This window comes from Triturus cristatus, chromosome 3_1, assembly GCF_964204655.1.
Source record: "Triturus cristatus chromosome 3_1, aTriCri1.1, whole genome shotgun sequence".
Classification (NCBI taxonomy): Eukaryota; Metazoa; Chordata; class Amphibia; order Caudata; family Salamandridae; genus Triturus; species Triturus cristatus.
In genome coordinates, this window is record NC_140583.1 from 102317596 (window position 1) to 102340446 (window position 22851).

At 46.2% G+C, this 22851-nt stretch overlaps 1 protein-coding gene across 1 annotated transcript in view; it reads right to left on the reverse strand.

The window, feature by feature from the left end:
• Positions 1-22851, reverse strand: part of TRIM44 (tripartite motif containing 44) — a 410675-nt gene that overhangs the window by 253664 nt on the left and 134160 nt on the right. The window contains exon 3 of the mRNA XM_085643487.1: positions 14127-14366. Coding sequence (XP_085499613.1) covers positions 14127-14366 — 240 coding nt within the window. The remainder of the gene's footprint in view (positions 1-14126; positions 14367-22851) is intronic.

Consider the following 22851-nt stretch of genomic DNA (forward strand, 5'->3'; position numbering starts at 1 on the left):
AAGAGAAATTCTTTGGTAAATTGTCTGGAAAACTGAGGACAAGTGCTTTAGCACCATTTCACACACATTAAGCATCTTAATAAGTAAGCTTAAAGTCCACTTTTTTAATGCATTTTTTGTTGTTTTTATGAACCACGTACAAACATAAACAAGCATTGGCATAGCCAATAAGTCTCGCCTTTGGGACCTTATAAGTGTTTAGCCATGCAACAGTTGCATAACTAAATACTTATAAGGTCCCAAAAGCGAGACCTATTGGCTATGCCAATGCTTGTCTTCTTTCTTACTGTCCCTCCCTGCCGGGATATACCTGGAGGTTAGGGATATTAAAAAAAAAAAAACAATCTGACTGTCCACTGTAAATAGGGTTGACGGTCGGGTGCCTTACCTCCAATAGCTCTTACTCCGTCTGGTCTTCGAACAAAGTTTTACACCAACTAAGCAAAGTGTACTCCGTCGATGTATAACTTGCTGTCTGCCGAACCTAAAATTGGGCAATCAGACTTGAGTTTAGTGGACAGGGTACTCTGTCATCACTGCAATGGAGTACCTCTCTACCAAACTCTAACTCAGCCCTAAAGGCCCACCAAATCTGTACTGACCCTGCTCTTCATGGGAACAGACCATCTCAAACCTTGGTCGTGTCACTCACTCACCTTGCCTGCCACTTATGTTTTAGCGGGAAATTTGAGATTCACACCCCAAACCCAATTCCCACTCACTAAGCTACACCTTTGTGTGCCGAGGCCCACCAAATCTGTACTGACCCTGCTCTTCATGGGAACAGACCATCTCAAACCTTGGTCGTGTCACTCACTCACCTTGCCTGCCACTTATGTTTTAGCGGGAAATTTGAGATTCACACCCCAAACCCAATTCCCACTCACTAAGCTACACCTTTGTGTGCCGAGGCCCACCAAATCTGTACTGACCCTGCTCTTCATGGGAACAGACCATCTCAAACCTTGGTCGTGTCACTCACTCACCTTGCCTGCCACTTATGTTTTAGCGGGAAATTTGAGATTCACACCCCAAACCCAATTTCCACTCACTAAGCTACACCTTTGTGTGCCGGTCTGCTCCATTAACTTAGACTGTCTGCTTTTGCTCGACACAGTGTCTACTTCTGCCTGCCCCAGGTCCTGCTTTTGCCCACCCCAGAGTCCACATATTCTAGCACCTACCTCGCCCAACGTCCACCAATTCAAGCATCGGCCTTTCCCTGCGTCTGCCTGCACCAGTGTCTGCGTCTGCCTGCACCAGTGTCTGCGACTGCCTGCCCCAGTATCCCACTCTGCGCCTTCCAATGTCCATATCGGCCCATCTCAGCAGCCACAAAGGCCCTTCCCATTGCCTGCCGGTCCCCGCATCCACCTTAGCATCAGCTTCTGCCTATCTCAGTGTCTACGTCTGCTCATTCAAGTGTCTACATCTGTCCACTCCAGTATGTATGGGTGTATTATTTCTATAGCACAAACCGTACCAAAAGTCAGCAGAGCGCTTTACATACGGGTCAAAGACGAGCATGAACTCAACGAGTGGCAGGGGAGGTACCTGGGCTGTGGATGGTTAATGCACTGTGATGCAGGATTCTTCACAGGAGTGAGTCTTCAACTCTTTCCTAGCCCCGAGCAGTGAAAGGGCAGTCCTGGTGGATAGGGGGATGTTCTTCCGGATCCTTGGAGAACAGACGGAAAAGGCCTCCTGTCATGTGTTTGCGCTTTGTCACACTTCTTCGTCTGCAGTGTGATGGTGTCCTGGCTGCGTGTGTGCAGAGAACCATGGAAATGGTGAGCTTGTCTTTAAGATAAGCAGGGGTGCTGGTTGAGGGCACTCTGTAAACCATGCAGCCCATTTAGAAGATGGTGCATTGTGGCAGGAGGTGCCAATGGAGTTCCATTAGGATGTATCCTCGCCTGCCTGCCCCGGTGTCTGCGCCTTCCTGTCCTACTGCCTGCGTCTGACTGCCCTAGTGCTTACATCTGTCTGCGCCTGCCTATCCTAGTGCGTACTTATTTCTATCTCAGCCCATATGCCTGTGTATACCTGCCCACATGTCTACTTCTGGCAGCCCCAGTGCCTGCATCTGACTGCCCAAGTGTCCAGTGCCAGTTCTGCCCCAGGGCCCTTTCCAGTCCACCGCAGTGTTGGGGTGAAATCCGTGAACACTTTTCGAGTTGAAGGCCGGCTGTCCCATCACAATAGTACAGCTACAACACTGTACAAAAAAATCGAAACACACCCAGGACTCACAATTGTATGACATACACACACACTTTATAGTGGGTCCAGGAGGGCTAGACACTGGTACTGTAATGCAGGTTTACTTGGGTCGCTAATTCATATTTGTAGAAACATTATAAAAAAGGTCAATGCACAGGCTCTACAATGAATAAGGTAACCCTGATTCTAAATAAAGCAGGTTTGCCTCATAAACGGATTAGGAAGGCAAACTCCTGCACCTATATGACCACAGAATTCTTCTGTGACTTCCATTATATCGAAGATGCACAATTTTGGAGTAATGTACCCCAGGTGAATCGCGCCTCGAATGGGAGCACACTAAAGCTGTCACAAAGAGAGCACAACCTGCAGCAGGTGAACCATTTCCTTTCAGAGAGCTGTAGCTGCTTCGCCAAACTATTGTTCTCCCCAAAACATCATTCATAATACACATACTAAGAGGGGCTTTTTATTAAGTGGCATTGTAACATTATAGCTGCCAGCGGTATGGGTGCGGATTCATTGTCAGCTCCTTCATAAACAGTAATAAGAAAATGCCTGGCACAGATGAAAGGCTCGTTGCTTAAAAAACATCACTGGTGAAACAGCCACAGCAATGAACGCTTTTTAAATTAAAAATTCTTATTACAAGCATAAGACGTGTTTCTATGAGTGTGTATTTTTGTTTTATACCTACTTGGACCACAAAAAAGAAAAAAAAAATCAAAAGATCAAGAGCACGAGGGAGCAGTAGGGCATGAGGGCAGTAAGCGCAGACTAGTAGAAGCGCAGCCGAGATATATATTTTTTAATCAAAGGCCAAAAAAGAAGCAGGACGGAGAGGGTGGAGGAAGGCAACGTAGAATCTGGGGTCGGACGGCGGAGTGCAGAGATTTTAGTGGGGAGCAGCACACGAGGGATAGCGAAGCTCTCTACCGAAATGTGGAAAGAAAAAAGCTGTTCTGTAAATGTGAGCAGTTGAAAGAAACAGGTGATCAGATCAAAAGGACGGGGAAGAAACTAAGCTCCAGGGGAGAGACAAACACAAGAAGTGGAAGGAAAGCCATCCAATAAGCAAATGAAGCCAAAGTCAAATGATGGTAAGCAATGGTCTGACCCAAAGCACACTGGAAGTATTGGTGTTGTTGACAACAGGTCTTTGACAACAAAGAGCTAAGAAGCTGTGTGGAGGCAATATCCAAAATCTGTATAGAAGCCAGAGGTCTGGTACCTGGACAGCAGCTTTTTTGAGTTGTCGCCGAAGTTGAGTGCGGGATCCACCGTCACAAGAGGAGAAGATATCGCACTGGATGGGCCCAGGGAGGGCCATATCTTAGAGGCAAATAGAGAAGCAAAAACAGCCCACTGCTCACTCAGGAGGCTGAAGAGAGGAGCAACAACCGATCACTGCTCATACATGAGGTGGACGCGAGTGCCAACATTGAGTTTAAATCCCATTTCTGATTGAGGAAGCCAAGTATGCGTGTCTCTATGTCTGTCTTTCTTGCCGTCCATCGGCGACATTCGGTCGATATCTTGGCTTCTGACCCGCTATAAACCCCAATGTTTGTGTTAACTCCCTCATACTCCTGTGAGGAGGGTGTCTCCAAGGACCGGAGCCATCAGGGTAACACTCCTCGGTCCTGGTTTAAGGCTAGGCTCGTGTGCTGCGTCCACAGGTTCACTTTTAAGAACTTTATCTTTGTTGCAACTTCGGATATTTATTTCAGCTGCTGACATGAGTCTAAAAACAAGAGTCATGAAGGACGACTACAAAGGAAGGTCAACGGATGCCGATACAACCGCGTCATACTATACTCCGGTCCAGAACTGGGTGATGGCAGCTTGCTACACCCTTGTGGCACCCATGTTACGATTAGGGGTGGGCGGAATTTGCGTAATTGCGTTACGCAAATCTCCGCGAAACGGTAAAAAATCTCCGTGAACACGCAGAAATTCCGCGAACACGCGGAATTGCTTGTTCGCGATGCTTTTTTCCTGTTCACAATTGCTGTTTGCGTACTCGGGGAGAAATATCTCGCGAACACGCAATTTGAGAACGCGAACAAGCAAAAATTTCGCGAAATCGCGGAAAGCAGACTTTAGAGCAATTTCGCGTTCTCCGCGTAACGCGAAATTACGCAAATTCCGCGAGCGGAACGGAATTTACCGCCCAGGCCTAGTTACGATATATCTGCGGTATGACCTCGTACCTTGACATGCAATTCATTACACTCTTGACAATATTGTAATTTTGGCAAAGTTAGCGGTCCAGGTGCACACAAGCCTAAAATGATATATTTTGCCTAGCATGGAATATTTTATCAGTGACGATAGTTATTATATGTGTGTTACTTTTGTTGTAGTTTGGAGGGTTTAGTAGCGCGGTACGGGTGTTTCTTTTATGTTTATATTTGGGTGGGGTGCCAAAGGTCACGTGGTATTTGAGAAGGGACTGGTGCACGCATGGCGCATTTCCGGGTTTAGCTCTGATTTGTTCGTTTTGAGCACAACTACTTTGAAATTCACGGAAGCCGATCGCGGTTGCTACTGGCACAGAGAAATATGAAATACGCTGACACTTGGTGAGAGCAGGGTTACCTCCAAGTTATTTTTGGAGTTTGTTTCAGTAAGTTGGGCGTTTTCTTTTCTTGAGCACGAGTCACTGGGTGGGATTTGGGGCACTTGTTTGATATAGAGTTTTGGGCACACACGCATGGGTCAAGAGCGAGCCTGAATTTGTATTTCGATGCTTGCGTGTGTTTATGTGTGGGTTCTCTTCATTATTCATTCAGGACATCAGAAATAATGGAGTTGATGTTTATCATTAAAAAAAACCTCACATCAATGTGGACACTGAGTCAAACAATTAGCGTTCTGTATTTTCACCGATTTGTAATGTCTTGATTGCATGTAGTCTCTTGTAACTTTTGATGGGTTCTCTTTATGTTCTAGTTACCCCTGACAAAGGGCAACTATGCCCGAAATGCATTGGGTCACCCAGGAAGCACGGCTTATTCCAATATGCCGTGAAAAACGCCTGGATGGGCACTTCTTGTCATGTAAAGATAGGAATTATGCTGTTCCTACTATAAATGTGAAATTTATGGAGAAAATTGATTTAACAGATAATGGATGAAAAACATTGGATTCCTGTTTAATAAATTGTGCAGCTTGATTTTGAGGCGTGCCGACGCACCCAAGACTTTGCAATTACCCTTGTGATCCGCCTTGCCCAGATTTAGGCAAATCATTTCACGAATCCTATCATTTCAAGCTCAAGAAAATCAGACTTGAAAATGGAGGTGTAATTTATGATATGACCATAGACCTCCGTAACCACCGATACAGACGAGGCAGCACCTTCCTGTGGCCATGTCAATGCCACTCTTGAGAAGCTAAACTTCAGGCAGTTTGAGCATCAATTCCACAACCAGGGTGCGTCTGTGGAGTAGACCTCATCACCAGCCTAGACCTCTGGAAATCACTCCCTCCATTGAGTCTACCCATGTTTAACTCCATAAATGCTTTCCGTGAACGCCAACGCTCATTCAGACTATACAAGCCTGCACCATCCACATGCACACGGTGGTTTTCGAAAAGATCCAATTTCCCCTCCTTTCCAGGTTGCCACGTATCTCAGACCCTTCAGCTCACGCAAGATTCTTCCCCCAGGGGTGAAGACGCTGCACTTTATTAACATCAGCCGAGCGGAGCTGGGTCAGCAGTGCCGCTCATCTCAGCTGGTCTCTTCTAATTAAACAGGCAATGCAAACTATAATGAGGTCCTTGCGAATCCCCCCGCTCGCCCCTACCTTCCCCGTCCAACTAGCAGATGAGAATCTGTGGATTCATTCTTCACCGCTAATGTTTACTTTATGCTGATGATTAGGCAGCGGCTTCCCACTGGAGATGGAGTATATTAAGAAACACAAATTTCAAGCAGTAATTGGCCGCATAGGCACGCCGCATCTCATTACAGTCGAGGCTGTGAAATACCGTACCGCAAAAGGGGGATCGCTGACACCCCGCGTGACCCTGCAGAGCCAGGCGTGCTGGAAATGTCTGCCTGTGCTATACTGTTTCAATTCTCTTAAGATCTTTGGGGATGCTGCAGAAGTTTTAGGAAAGCTTTTCGGGAAAAAGCAGATCCTATTTGAGTAGATGCAAAAAGAGCCACATTAGTTAAGTTGAAATTTTGAATATTCTGAGTAGTTTGGTGTACCCAAACATTACACATACCTTTCCTGAAGGGCATGAACCTAAAGCTATCTGCTACACATCGTAAGTTTCCTCTTGTTATTTGCATTTATACCCCACTTGTTGAGATGCATCCCCCCCCCCCCCCCCCCCCCCATTAGCATGGTCATTACGTTGTGACTTTCTTGCATTCACAAGTAGTTTGTAACAGTGGAAACGCCATAGAAAAATTGGGAACGGTCGAGCCAAAGCCGAGCCAGAGCTCCTCTGGCTCGGCTCGAAGAGCCAAAACGAGCCAAACCATTATTCTCACACCAACTCGCTCTCTGCCTCGGCTTTCTCTTCCTTGCTCTTTCTTTTGCTCTACGTCAAATTCTCTTAGTCTGTTTCGGGCATGACGTCCTCTCTCTTTTTGCTCCCCCTCCATCTCTCCTTTTGTCTCTTTCTCTACTGCATTCTCTGGCTTTCGCTCTAGAGTGCTTCACTAAGGCTTTTTCATCTGTCTTTCGTCCTCCCTTCTTAGTTTCTCCACTCAGAAGCACCGGCTTCTCGGCTCGGCTTGCTTTGGCTCGAGAGTCCCAAAGAACCTCGAGCCGAACAAGGGCCGGATATATGGGTTCAGCATTTAGTGGCTAGCCCATCTGTTGCTTTTGCATGCTCCCCCTCTCCCCGAATCACGTCCCGTGTGGCAGCCCCTCCCAGGTGGCTGTTCTGCCACTGACCCATTTTCATATTTGGTTAGAATGGGCCACTCAAGGCTGGATTGTAACAGTAAGCGCCTGAGGTTTCTACTGGTTGACCGGTCCGTGCACATTGTTTTTCTTCTTCCTATATTTTAGGTTGTTCTTAATGTCAGTTTTCATTCTTAATAGGTCGGTTGTAAGCAGCTTTTAGGGCTTGCTCACAGTACTAATGCATGTTTTACTCCAGTACCATATTGTGTATGAGTTCGTTTTAAACTCCTGCTCAGTAGATTTTATGTCGATGACGAGGGATTGGAGCATCTAAACGCCTAAGGAATCAAGCCCGCGATCTTAAAACACGGTGAGCAGATTTTAATATATTCCTACCTGCCTGTACAGTTTGAATGGTAATGTGCAGCTGTGCCTGTATGGTGTTCATTTATTATTGTTGTTTCACTGTGAATGAAAAGAAATAAAAAAAATGGTTGGCACCAAACCCTTTTCTTACTCTTTCTACTTTGCTAAATGGCAGGATTAGTGCTTAATGTTGAAAGGCTAGAAATCATGGCTATTTTAAGTTGTTGGTTTGGCTTGGCGCCGGAAACCCTTTTTGGGAAGCTGTGCGCTTTACAAGACTATAAAATACATAATGTTGGCATCCCACTCACCGTGCTATCTCTTCGGGTTCCCCACAATACATTACGAACTGACTCTCGCAGCTCAGAAATGCCCCACTGCCCCCAAGCATCCTTCTTTGAGGGACGCTCCTGTTAACTGTACCACAGACAACCTGCCTGCTCAGACACGGCAAACAGGCAGGGGGCATGAGGCCAAAGCCCCAGGCCAAAGTAGGATACAGCACAACTAAGGCGTATTGCCCTCTGCTCACGGCATTAACCATTATTAATTACTCACTCTTCAGTTTGGGGACCAAGCTGAAAGCAAATGGCATAATGAGGAGAAGGGCAATTAACAACCAGTCCTAAAGTATGTGGCAATAAAAGTACTAGCACCTATGCCCCAAATGCCACAAAACAAAGGCAAAATGACCATACACCTGTTGTCTAGGTCAGCTTCATGTTCCAGTCACCGAAACAAGATTGATGTTAATAGCAGTTCGTGCCAACACTAAGCACTGTGATTGGCTGTGCCAATATTAACATTCGATATAGAGCAGTAACGTGACTTTTGAATCTTAAGAAATATGTAAAATTCTGTTATTTCTTATCTATTACTATTGACAACCATTCAAAATGAATACACTTGATCATATTATGTACTGGTAAAGCCAATAGGTATGAACTCAGTATGCTTGCACTTCTTTTTAGGTGGATGTATATGTCATCAGGAAAAAAAATGCCATCGCTCACATCACTATAGAGCCAATGGCTGATGTGGGTTCAAATTTGTGGTATGCAGAAGCAAACTGAGAATGACAGCTGAACAGACAAATGGATGAAGACAGATGCTCCAAGGCCCCACTATGTTTATAATTGTATGTATTTTACTAAATATTTTATTACACATTTTTTGAAAACATAAGGCACACTGAACCACACTGGAGCTAACAGAAAGGCTGGTAGGACTAGAAGAGTCAGTCGCATGTCAGATGAGGTCTAATGCCGTACACTCCTGCTCAGTCCTTTACGCATGCGCTCTGATCATCTTCAGTATTAAGCAGTGCATGACTAGTAACACACATAGGCCACCCACTGAGTTCTGTCACTCCAGTGTTCTGAGCTGGCGTCCTGAGTGGGCGCCTAGAGGAGCAGAAGGACCAACATGGGGCACACCATGAAAAAAAAAATTAGGTTTTTGTCCTAATAATCATAGCATTCCACACTGTGTTTGGCTCCACGAACTGCTGCGGAGAGCAAGCGAACACATGTAGCAAGCATTGCGGCACAGACCGGAATCCATTACAGGCATGGTTGGTAATCCCTTCGAAACTGAAACGCTGAAGGACACGATGCGTGAACGATCAATACTACATCCAATTTTAAACTTTCTATTTGGCCTTGGGGGAAATGGCACGTGTACTTTGTGCTCTACACTGCGTGGTCCATGGAAGACGTTCTACACTCTGCATTGTTCAAGGAAGATGCTCTACATGGTCAATGGAAGACATTCTACACTGCGTGGTCCATGGTAGATGCTATACACGCCGCGTGGTCCATAGTAGATGCTGTACACTCCGCTTGGTCCATAGAAGATCTTCTATACTCTGCATAGTCCCTGGACAACGTTCTACACTGTGTGGTCCATGGACGATGCTCCACATTACGCGTGGTCCATGGTAGATGTTCTACACTGCGTGGTCCATTGAAGAGGCCCTACACTCTGCGCGGTCCATAGAAGACTCTCTACACTGCGTAGTCCACAGAAGATGCTCTACACTGCGTAGTCCATAGAAGACGCTCTACACTGCGTAGTCCATAGAAGATGCTCTACACTCTGAGTGTTCCATTGAAGACGATCTAAACTCTGCGTGGTCCATGGAAGACCCTCTATACTCCACGTGGTCCATAGAAGACGCTCTACACTCCGTGTGGTCCATGGAAGACACTCTATGCTCCGTGTGGTCCATGGAAGACGCTCTGCACTCCATATGTCCGTGGAAGACGCTCTAGACTTCACGTGGTTCATAGAAGACGCCCTACACTACGTGTGGTCCATGTAAGATGCTCTACACTCCATGTGGTCCATGGAAGATGCTCCATAGTCAACGTGTTCCATCGAAAACACTCTACACTCTGTGTGGCCCATGGAAGACGCTCTGCGCTACACGTGGCCCTTGGAAGATGCTCCACACTCCGTGTGGTCCATAGAAGACTTTCTACACTCCGTGTGGTCCATGGCAGACGCTCTACACTCTGCATGGTTCATGGCAGACGCTCTACACTACGTGTGGTCCATGGAAGATACTCTACACTCCACGTGGTCCATGGAAGATGCTCCACAGTCCAAGTGGCCCATGGAAGACGCTCTGCACTACGCGTGGCCCTTGGAAGAAGCTCTTCACTCCACATGGTCCATAGAAGACGCTCCACACTCCAGCTGCTTTCACTTTCAGCAGACAGATGCAGAGTAATAGGGACATTTCTTTATGTAATGGATAGTCGGCACTGGGCCTTGCGATACCAACTGTGGGCAGAAGATGGAGTTTTTAGGAGGTCCAGCCACTGTTTTACTAGGATGATAAAACACAAAGCGCTCCCGAACCCACACATCTCAGTCTGACTCAAGGGATTCTGGGCATGTTCCTGATTATAAAACTGTAGTGTGCAGTTACTACAATTATAAATCATTCCGCACCTTACTCATCAAGTTGATTACATGGAGTACACTAAGTACAGATTACGAAATACAAAAGCAAATACTCATTAAATGCACACCAACCCCCCCCCCCCGCCCCCCAAATACCAAATGATACTACTGCACGTTGCAATGGTAGTTTGACATTAAAAATTCAGGTTCAGTCATTTACTAAAGGAATTTGAAGATGTCCTTTAAAAAACAAATATTTATGACTGCAGATCACGTGGGCCATTACTTGTCACTGGAGAGGTGAGGTGAATACTATTGACTAACTTCTCCAAAATGTTATATCTGTTCTGTATCATTTAATTGGTCACAAACGAATTTGAAATAGGTTAAGGCACTTGCTGCAGAGATCTTCATGTTCCCAGCTAGGCTGTCGGCATATTAGCAGTAAGTTAACTCAGGTGGTTAAGGCACTCACCTGTGGCGTCTACAGCCACAGGTGAGACTTATTATGATGGGGCCCCAACATAGCCCAACCTTTGCTATTCAGGGAGTCCTTACCCTTCAGGGGATCCCCAACCCCTAGGCCTATAAATATTTGCAACATTCAGTGGCAGGGACCCCTTTCCACATTCTGCAGAGGGGCTCTATCCTCTTGTCCTTACACTGGTGTTCATGTGCCTGCTGGAAAGCATAGGATGTGACATGCACGTCGCAGATTGTCTTTTATGTAGGTGGCACAATGGGTTAAGATACCCTGGTGTTCCCTGCAGGCCACGAGTTACCACACTTTGGAAGAACAGCTTTGTGAGCAAAATGAAGTAAGAACCGGCACCCGGCAGCTGCCTTCTTACAGGTTTAAGTCTACAAACTTACTGTTCTTTTTTTTCATTTATTTTGTTCTCAAAATAGTGAGGTCAGATGTGATCCCGTTCGAGTGAATGGAGAAACGTCCATTGTGTGGTCGTACAGGTCTGTGGAGACATGCTGTCAGGATAAATGCCATTAAAACCATTCACGTGAGGGTGAACTGGCAGCTAAAGGTGCACTGCACGGTATGGAAGAACGGCTGTCTGCTTTTGGGGGACTGAGGCAAAGGAGGGGAGTTGTGGTATAGAGGTAGAGAGCCCCTCAAGTAGGGAAGAAGGGAGGGGGAAAGGGCCTGGCAGGAAGCGTTCTATGACACGGAAAGAGAGGGCCGAGCCCGGCGCGAATGCATCAAACGAATGGCAGAACTTTCATACAGGAAACAAATATAACTGTAAGGCTTCTCTATGGAGGCCCAAGCGCCAAGAAGACGCTGTGAAGGGCGCACTTCTTGACAAGTGCGTGGCGCGCAAGGGTACATGTTCACAGAATGTTTAGTAGGAATAGAGGTGACATTCTAATCTAGTGCGTCACAGCGAGCGTTGTTGCAGACACCTACATTTCAACATCATTATGAAAAAAGCCTATTAATATTGTTAGGAAGAAATAGTGGCTAATGGTCCAATCCACAGCGAGGAGGTTTAGTGATGGTATTCACGTATTTTTAATATGAATATAAATTCGGTTCACTTGACTTCAAGGTGGGACGCACCGGCCGCCAAGGTTTAAAGCATCGCGTATTTGCATTTTACTGTCCGCTGTTCTGCTCCAAAGCATGGATTGAAAAATGTAATCCAAGGTTGGAACTTAAAAGTTCACAGATGTGAATCATGGATACAACATTTTTTCTGTTTGATATTAGTACGAAGAGAGTATGTTTGTACTTTCTCACAATGCCTCAGATCGACAACAAATTTAAAAAAAAGTTTATTCGGGTGCAGGTTGCTAGAGACGTCCATTTAACAATGCTCCAGTCTTCAGTGGACGTCTGGCAGCAAGTTTGATACGACGCGGATGGAGCACTGTGACGTCTGAACCCACAAAACACTTGAAGACTTCGGTGCTGCCGCCTTCTTCTGACAGGGCCCTCAGAAGATTCTGGGTACCCCTCCTCAGAAATACGAAGAACATAAAAAATGGTTCACATATTCAGTCTCCTGCTCCAAACATTCCATCAAAATCCCGATGAAACTCAGGCTATTCCACCTCCTTTACTCATAATGACTAACAGACTTTAGGTATAAGATTTTCAATTTTAAAAAAAGACCTCACATTGGAAGGTATCATACAGACGTCTAGGACAAAGAGAAGGGAGCCCCCAATAAGAGAATACAGACATCTGCAGTAACTCAATAATTACAGCATCTCAATGGCCATGCTCGGAAGAAGGAAGGTGAGAAGATAAGGAAAGGGATGGCCAGTCATTGATTACGAGGAGGACACAGATTATTCTGTGCATCATGTTTTCTGAGTCGATCATGGACGTCAGCTGTCTGTTGGGCACAACTGGCTAGCAATAAATCTATCAACAGGTGGGCGAATGGTTATGGGTGGGACTACTTGGAAATCACCAGAAGACGGTGATCGTCACACAGGATGCTTGTAAAGAGCCCCCCACCGTGGCTCGCATCCTTGGTGGCCATGTGGGCCAGTAACTGAAAGTAGTGCCTTGGATTAACCACCGAAAAGAGCATCAGTCCCATCTCAGGAACACAACACAGATCCTACGCGTTTTGTTTCTGCAGCAAGCATGGCAGGTGTCGGGCATGTGGAATGAAGAATAAACCGCCTGCGCATCCCATAATCAGGGCTGCTTTAAAACTGCCTTAGACCGCAGACAAGCCCCTCAACATATCCAACATTGGCTAGCCTCCATAGGCCACCACTAGGTAGCTTAGACAGTCTGCGGCATCCATAAGGTGCATTACTACAAAATGCAGGTGCTGAGTATCCACCCAGCTACGCACGTATGCGCAGGGGCGTCTTACGTGGCCTCTGAACGTGGCTAGGTAAAGTAACTTCAAACCTGGGATCTGAACATAGCTATATCACACCTGATATCTGTATCCATATGCGCAGGTCATGGCCTGGTAACCTCTTACAAGTTATGGTCCAACACCGCCTTACCACGGGTAGAACACAGGCAGGTCTTGGTTAGCTATCTTCTTGCTTCAGGTCTGCCCATGGACAGGGCGTGGTTTGACATGTTCTTAACTCCAGTTTGAACATGGTCAGGTGACAGTCTCCTACCATTTTACCTTTGGGTTAAACATTAAAGGGTCATGGTTCAGTGCCTACTTACCTCCGGTTTGAATATGGCACGTTCATGGTCCAGTGCCAACTTACCTCTGGTTTCCACACCTGGCTTAGGTTTGAGCAGGTCTCGCATCCCCTCTTACATCAGCTTCAAACAAATCTCTTCAGTTCTTTACCTTGGGTATGAGCAGGTCTTCTGCACATCTTGCCTTGGATTTGAGCACAATTCCTCTACCTCTTTACTTAAGGTTTGACCAGGTTTCCTGCCCGCTTACTTCGCTTTGAGCAGGTCTCCTCTTCTGCTTTAACTTATGTTTGAACATTTCTCCTGACCCTCCCAGCTCAAGTCTGGGTAGATCTCTGCCTGAGGTTGGAGAAGGTCTCTGCCACCTAACTGATGGATTTAGCAGTTCTACTACACTCCTTCCTAATGTGTGAGCAGGTCTCATTTTCCATTTTCAGAAACCTGTGTCTGATATACAGTCATACAGCCAGCTATAGCCCTAGTAACCCAGCGCCTGGTTACCATCCCAGGCGATAAGCCGCGCTCTACAAGTACTGTTGTATTGATTGATATATAGAAGTACACGTACATATTTCGTGAGATCTAAGCGGGTCTCCTGGGCGTCTTACCTCAGGTTTGAGCTGAGCCAGGTCATTGAAAGCGCTCAGCTGGCTCGTGATCTCCGACATCTCCGTCACGATCTTCCCCATACGGACGTTGAGCTCGGCCAGCACCTCGGACACTCGCGCGGTTTCCATGGCTTCCTGCAGGTCCACCAGGTGCAGCGCTCTGCGCTCCTCCTCATTAGCCAGGCAGCGCATGTGATCAAACTGCTCCGAGATGAAGGTTTTCATCTCACTCCGGTTCACCTGTGGATGCATTGGCAAAGAAATGGGAAGCCGTCATTAGCGGTCCAGCGGGGGGCGGTCTCCTCATCCTACTGACCACTGTGAGTAAACATGAGCATCTGGTGCACAGAAACATCACTTGGGTAGGAAAGACTAAGGACATAATTACAGGTGCTCAAGGGCAGACACTAATAAACTGAGGAAAAGCACTGGGCAATGCAACACAAAAAGAAGGAAGGTTCCTCTTAGAGACTGATGTGAGGTTCCTTTCAGGCATTACTTCAGTTACACCAAGAATTAATACAGCCAGAAAAAAAACATTTTCATTGACCCTTGTTCTGTCCAGTCTGTTGTTTGTGTTTATGGTATTTGTGATCTAACCTAAAACCTGTGTACGCACAGGACACTGCCAGCCACAAGCAATAGCTTGTTGTTTCTAGGGGTGATCCGAGAACAACACTGCTCCCAGTGACGTGCTACAGTTTGTATTTGTATTTGTATTTGTGGGGGTATTTGTAAAGCGCGGCGTTCGCTCCGGAGGGAGCATCTTGGCGCTAAGTGTTCTTGATGGCCGGTCTGGGAACAGAGCGGGATTAGATGGCTGCTTTAGTGAGATCGTCGGGAAGGATGAAGATCCAGGTCTTCAGAGCCTTTCTAAATGGTCTTTCTTGTGTTATTTGCCTGAGGTGTTTGGGCAAATTGTTCCATGCCTTGGTGGCTAGGTGGCTAACGGTTTTTCCTCCTTTCGTCTTCAGATTGTATTTTGCAGGTAGGATGAGGTTGTCCTGTGCCGAGCGGAGAGATCGCCTGGGGATGTAGTGGGGAAAACGTTTGTGGAGGTATTTTGGCCCGGATTTGTTGAAGGATCTGAAGGCGATGATTAGAATCTTAAATAGAATTCTCTTGTGGAGAGGTAGCCAGTGTAAGGAAAGAAGGGCTGCGGAGGTGGAAGCTCTCCGGGGCAGTTTGAGTACAAGTCGAGCAGCTGTATTTAGCACGCTCTGGAGTTTAGCGAGAGTGCTCTTTTTTGTCCCTGCCAGTAGGCCGTTGCAATAATCTAATCGGGAGATTATAAGGGCCACTGTTACGCTCTTTCTGGCGTCGAGAGGGAGGAAGTTAAAGAACTTTCTTAGGGATCTTATTGTCCCGAAGCATTTGCCGGCTACAGTCTTAGCATGGTGGTCGAATGAGAGATCTGAGTCAAAGATGACGCCTAAATTTCTGGCAGTAGTTACAGTTTGGGGGGGGGCGATTGAGTCGTCAGGCCACCAGAGGGCTGGGCAGAAGGGGGTACTCTTGCCGATTGGGAGAATCTCCGTTTTATTTGAGTTACACTTCAAATGATTTGCATTCATCCAATGGAAGACTTTCGTTAGGCAGTTCTTAAGGTTGAGTTCTGCGCTGGTAGAACTACCATCCAGAGGCACGATGAGCTGGGTGTCATCGGCGTAGGAGGTTACAGGAATTCCAAAGGATTCAATCAGGGACAGAAGGGGAATGAGGTAGATGTTGAAAAGGAGAGGGCTTAGGATCGAACCCTGCGGGACACCTGAGAAAATCGTTTTCTCTTTTGAGTGAAAAGGGCCCAGAGCGACAGTCTGAGATCGGTCAGCCAGGAATGATTTTAACCAGGCTAGAGCGTGGTCTGAGATCCCTATGTTCATCAGTCTACTGATGAGGATGGAATGGGAAATGGTGTCGAACGCCGCGGTCAGGTCAAGAAGGATGAGGATTGAATTTTTTCGCTGATCTTGTAGCAGTTTGATCGTGTCTGATAGTTCTATCAGTGCTGTTTCCGTCGAATGTTTGGGCCGGAAACCAGATTGCTGCGGATGGAGTATATTATTTACTTCCAGGTAATGTCTGAGTTCTCTATAGACCAATTGCTCGGTAATTTTTCCTAAGGCTGGAAGTAGTGAAATCGGGCGAAGATTAGTCAAGTCAGATGGTGGTTTATTGGCCTTTTTCATCAGAGGCTTGACAATACCTTTCTTCCACCGGGGGGGGGACAGTTCCTGTGTTAAGCGAGGAATTGACTATGTCGTTAATTACTGGGTTGATTACGTCGATAATTTGGTGGAGGATTTTGGGGGGACAGGGATCGGAGGGGGAGCCGGATTTACAGGCCAGGATGACTTCTCTAGTTTGCGCAAGAGTTACAGGGGAGAAACTGCTCAAATTTCCGGGAAGGGAGTCAGAGGGAGGGGGGAGTGGGGAGGTACAGAAAGGAGGAAAATTGCTTTGAATGGAAACAATTTTCTCTTCAAAATAGTCGGAAATTTTATCGCATAAGTCCTGTGATGGAGGTATTTCAGGTTGCAGAGTTTTGGGATGGGTGAAAGACTTTACTATGGAAAACAGGGTCTTTTGTTTTTGGTGGGATTCTTTGATGGCGTTCACATAGTATGACTTCTTGGCTGATTTAATACTCGAAAGATAAGATTTTCTTGTTTGAGTGTATAAGAGACGATCGTCAATGTTATAGGACTTACGCCATTTTCGCTCTGCTTTCCTACAGAGTAGGTGAGAGGTGGCTAGTTCGGGAGTGAACCAGGGGGCATTGCTCTTGGATTTTTTATTATACTTGGAAATATCCTGACCAGCACTGGCAAAATCACTAGGCCGCGCCTTTTGCACCTATTCACATTGCCAATGGGATTTAGAGATGCTGAACACCATGAGTATGTGTAAATATTTCCCAGGGGGCAAAATATATGGTATGTGGTGTGGCCGAGGGCCGCATTGATCCCAGCAGGGTGGAGTGTAGGGGAGAGGAAAATACAAGGCGGGCGTAGGTGGGGCAAACCATGTACTTGGTGTGGACTGCGTTATTTTGAGACTTTTCATTTTATACTATCCTCTAAATGATGCCACTTGTCTCTAGAAGAGACAGATTTGACGTCACTGTGCTATGCTGTGCCTTAGTCGCTATCCATCTAACTCACCCTGGGGTAAACATTCTCTGCTTGCTATCCCCACCTTTAGCAAGTCAAGTATGCGAAGGAAGGAACATTATTACATTGAAATTAAACAGAATGCTAACCTCACAACCTTCTTATTCCTTTAGTCTCTTATCTCTGAATATTGGCAGTGTTAAAAAAAAATGCTCTGTTCTGGTAGAAAGTAATATAATTTCCCCTGACAAAGACCACGCTGCACTTTGAGCACTTTGAGTGTTGATAATAAAAGGAGCATATTGGCTGGTTTTTCTAACTGTTTGTAATGTCTGCGCATACATGTCTGTTATTGCTTTTGGTTATAGCACAGTGTAATTTTAGATTCATGTCGAAAGTTATCTGCACGTTTTCCTGCCCTGTGTTCAACAGGTCCCATTAACACCCATAATAATGTTTCATTTGGATGTGGGTTACAGATGGTAATACAATAATCTGCATATATCCTTAATTGAGGCAGACTAGCCTTTTTCAACACTTGTAGTAACACTTAATACTGAAGTAAAAGCTGAGAAGTCCGCGCCAGATATTTGAACAAATGGTATTTGAATTTGCAAGCGCCAGTGATGCTGGAAGAATTTTCAGAAGGGGGCTGGGGAGTTGGAGGGGGGCTGCCATTATTGTTACATCACTAAAGTCATGGAAATGTGAAAAAACATGCCATACAAAGAACAAGTATAGCAAATGTATTCAGCAGGAGCGAAGCAAAGATGAAGTAAGTAGCTGGCGATACATTGTGGAGCACAATGGTGCGTATATATGACTAAAGCAAGCTGTGGTAGGTCACTGTGTTTTTAAAGAAGACACATTTTCCACTAAAATGACCACTATGTTTGCGCAGACATACATATTTACTGATAAAACTAGGCGGCGCACAAACAGGATCTGTGGAAATCAAGTTTCAAGGAATATTTCATTTGTGCACTGAATTGTTTTGTTCCTACGAAAATCTTTGTTTCCACCACACTTCAGAATTAAAACAAGCATTTGCAATGCAATAGGTCTCGCTTTCACGCGAGTTTGAGGTATTGGCATTGTAAATGACAATGTCTTTCATTTATGTTTTGGGTTTTAAAACATAAATAAAAGGCATTGTCATTTACAATACTAATAGCTTAAACTCTTGCAGATGGGAGACCTATTGCGTTTCAATAAAGGGCCTTTGCGACCGCTTGTTAGATTGTAAATATCAGAGGAAGAGATCGGCCTGCCACGTCTTCAAAGTAGTGATAAATAGTGCAGTGAAGAAGATGTGTAAGTGTTGTAAATTACACAGACACAAAGTGTGAAGTGAGAGTTACATATGATCCGAGCTATAAACACTAACAAAGCGCTCAACACCTTTCGCTCTGTGATTACACTGCCGCGGCTCAGGAGGAAGAGCGGGATGGGGGGCTATTTCCTGCCCTCTCGTGATTTCAGTGTGCAGTGTGGCATTGCGTAATGTCATTGCTATCTTTGTCCTAATAAAAAACACTCCAGCTGTAGTAGGACCCTGGCTTCACCACCTGGTGCAGGGCGGGCTGTGCTTTATGGCAGACATTGGAGGGAGGGAGGGATGGTCTTGGCTGCAGCACCGGCCTCGTACAGTGCCCCTGCTATTACTAGTGAGCGAGAGGCGCTGAGGTGGTGGTATTGGTGGTGGGGGTAGTGGTGGTGGTGGAGGTATTGGTGGTGGTGGTATTAGTAGTATTGGTGGTGGTGGTATTGGTATTAGTGGTGGTATTGGTGGTGGGATCTTGGTATTGGTGGTGGTGGTATTGGTGGTACTAGAGGTATTGGTAGTGGTGGTATTGGTGATATTCGTGGTGGTGGTTTGGTGGTGGTATTGGTAGAAGTGGTGGTAATGGTGGTGGAAATGGTGATGGTATTGGTGGTAGTGATGGTGGTGGTATAAGTGGTAGCATTGGTGGTGATGGTGGTATTGGTGATGGCATTGTTGGTGATGGTGGTATTGGTGGTGGTATTGGCGGAGGTGATGATGGTATTGGTATCGGTGGTGGTATTGGTGGTGATAGTATGGGTGGTAGTATTGGTATTAGTGGTGGCAGTGGTATTAGTACTAGTGGTGTTGGTATTGGTGGAATTGGTGGTGGTGGTGGATGTATTGGTTGTCCTGGTATTAGTGTTGGTGATATTGGTGGTGGTTGTGGTATTGGTAGTGGTGGTAGTATTAGTGGTGGTGGTGGTATTGGCGGTGGTATTGGGGTGGTGATATGGTATTGGAGGTGGTTGTAGTATTGGTAATGTTGGTATTGATGGTTGTATTGGTGGTGGTATTGGTGGAGGTATTTGTGATGATGGTATTGGTGGTGGTGGAGGTGGTGATATTGCTAGTGGTGGTACTGGTGGTATTGGTGATTGTGGTATTGGTGGTGGTGATGGTTCTATTGGTGATGGTGGTATTATTGGTGGTGGTTGTACTGGTGGTAGTGGGGATGGTATTGGTGGTGATGGTATTGGTGGTGGTATTGATGGTATTGGTACTGGTGGTGGTGTTGGTGGTATTTTGTGGTACTGGGGGTGGTGGTGGTGGTAGTATTGGTGTTGGTATTGTTGATATTGACGGTGGTATTGGTGGTGGTGGTGATGGTATTTGTAGTGGTGGTATTGGTGATGGTGGTATTAGTGGTGGTGGTATTTGTGATGGTGGTATTGGTGATGGTAATATTATTGGTGGTAGTGCTACTGGTGGTGGTAGGGGTGATGGTATTGGTGGTGGCGGTATTGATGGTATTGGTGGTGGTGTTGGTGCTGGTGGTATTTTGTGGTACTGGGGGTGGAGTTATTGGTGGTGGTAGTATTGGTGGTGGTGATATTGATGGTGGTATTGGTGTTGGTGGTGGTGATGGTATTGGTGGTACTGGTGGTATTGGTGGGGGTATTGGTGATGGTGGTATTAGTTGTGGTGGTAGTCATGATGGTGGTATTGGTGGTAGTATTTGTGATGGTGGTATTGGTGATGGTATTATTATTGGTGGTAGTGCTACTGGTGGTGGGGGTGAAGGTATTGGTGGAGGTATTGGTGGTGGTGGTATTGATGGTGGTAGTGGTGGCGGTATTGGTTGTGGTATTGGTGGTGGTGTTGGCATTGGTGGTGGTATTTTGTGGTATTGGTGATGTGGTAGTGGTAGTCATGGCGGTGGTATTGGCGGTGGTATTGCTGGTAGTGGTGGTATTGGTGGTGGTATTGGTGATGTGGTAGTGGTATTGGTGGCAGTGGTATTGGCGGTGGTATGGGTGGTGGTGGTATTGGTCGTGGTATTGGTGGCAGTGGCATTGTTGGTGGTATTGGCGGTGGTGGTATTGGCGGTAGTGGTGGTATTGACTGTGGTGGTGATATTGGTCGTGATATTGGTGGTGGTATTGGTAGTGGTGGTAGTATTAGTGGTGGTGGTGGTATTGGCGGTGGTATTGGGGTGGTGATATGGTATTGGAGGTGGTTGTAGTATTGGTAATGTTGGTATTGATGGTTGTATTGGTGGTGGTATTGGTGGAGGTATTTGTGATGATGGTATTGGTAGTGGTGGAGGTGGTGATATTGCTAGTGGTGGTACTGGTGGTATTGGTGATTGTGGTATTGGTGGTGGTGATGGTTGTATTGGTGATGGTGGTATTATTGGTGGTGGTTGTACTGGTGGTAGTGGTGATGGTATTGGTGGTGATGGTATTGGTGGTGGTTGTATTGGTGGTGGTATTGATGGTATTGGTACTGGTGGTGGTGTTGGTGGTATTTTGTGGTACTGGGGGTGGTGGTGGTGGTAGTATTGGTGTTGGTATTGTTGATATTGACGGTGGTATTGGTGGTGGTGGTGATGGTATTTGTAGTGGTGGTATTGGTGATGGTGGTATTAGTGGTGGTGGTATTTGTGATGGTGGTATTGGTGATGGTAATATTATTGGTGGTAGTGCTACTGGTGGTGGTAGGGGTGATGGTATTGGTGGTGGCGGTATTGGTGGTGGTGTTGGTGCTGGTGGTATTTTGTGGTACTGGGGGTGGTGTTATTGGTGGTGGTAGTATTGGTGGTGGTGATATTGACGGTGGTGGTGGCGGTATTGGTGATGGTATTGGTGGTACTGGTGGTATTGGTGGGGGTATTGGTGATGGTGGTATTAGTTGTGGTGGTATTCATGATGGTGGTATTGGTGGTAGTATTTGTGATGGTGGTATTGGTGATGGTATTATTATTGGTGGTAGTGCTACTGGTGGTGGGGGTGATGGTATTGGTGGTGGTATTGGTGGTGGTGGTATTGATGGTGGTAGTGGTGGCGGTATTGGTTGTGGTATTGGTGGTGGTGTTGGCATTGGTGGTGGTATTTTGTGGTATTGGTGATGTGGTAGTGGTATTGGTGGCGGTGGTATTGGTGGCGGTGGTATTGGTGGCGGTGGTAGTAATGACGGTGGTATTGGCGGTGGTATTGCTGGTGGTGGTGGTATTGGTGGTGGTATTGGTGATGTGGTATTGGTGGCGGTGGTATTGGCGGTGGTATGGGTGGTGGTGGTATTGGTCGTGGTATTGGTGGCAGTGGCATTGTTGGTGGTATTGGCGGTGGTGGTATTGGCGGTAGTGGTGGTATTGACTGTGGTGGTGATATTGGTCGTGGTATTGGTGATGGAGTGGTATTGGTAGTACTGGTATTGGTGGTGGTTGTGGTATTAGTGGTGGTGGTATTTGTGGTATTGGTGATGTGGTAGTGGTATTGGTGGCGGTGGTAGTATTGGCGATGGTATTAGTGATGGTGGTATTGAAGGTGGTGGAATTGGTGGTGGTGGAGGTTTTGACTGTGGTGGTGGTATTGGTGGTGGGGGTGGTATTGCTAGTACTGGTATTGGTGGTGGTTGTGGTATTAGTGGTGGTGGTATTTGTGGTATTGTTGGTGGTGGTAATAAAACAGGCTTTTGAAAACAACCCATTAGGTGGCTTTAGTACAGATGACATGTAACACAGATGTGCTGTTGTCAGCTTCAGACCATTAGCACAGGATTATGTGCTACCTGGAATTCACATGACTTAATGCGCTAATCATTTTTTAATCTATTTTACTTGGTGGGGGAGGGGTTGCAACTGACACGAGATAATGCCGGGTTAAAGTGATTCCGTGTAACAGGGGCGACGTACTGCTTAATATAACATAAGCGTTTTCCACTGAAGCAGCGCATGTCTGGCCTGCAGTAAGAGAAACTCAATAAAGTAAATAGTGCTTACAGACTAAATAACTGACACGTGTAACAACCGAAGTAAAAGGGACAGTCGCCATGGGAGGGTACAAATGAAGACAAGGCCGTACTAAGGAGGGACTAATAAGCCTATTAACGAATCCGACTGCAGCATTTACAAAAGACAATGACACAAGCCTATTAAAAAATGGGAGGAGAGTGGGCGCGGCTTCTCTCCCATACTCTACTACAGCAGTCTTGCAGAGCGAGCAATGCCTGTGCGCTGCCACTAGGTTCGACCTAAAAACAGAACATGTGCTTCATTTGTGCTATCCTAACTGCTAAAATCTTCTGGAATATTTCTACAGTTCATTTAAAGGTATTTAAATATTAT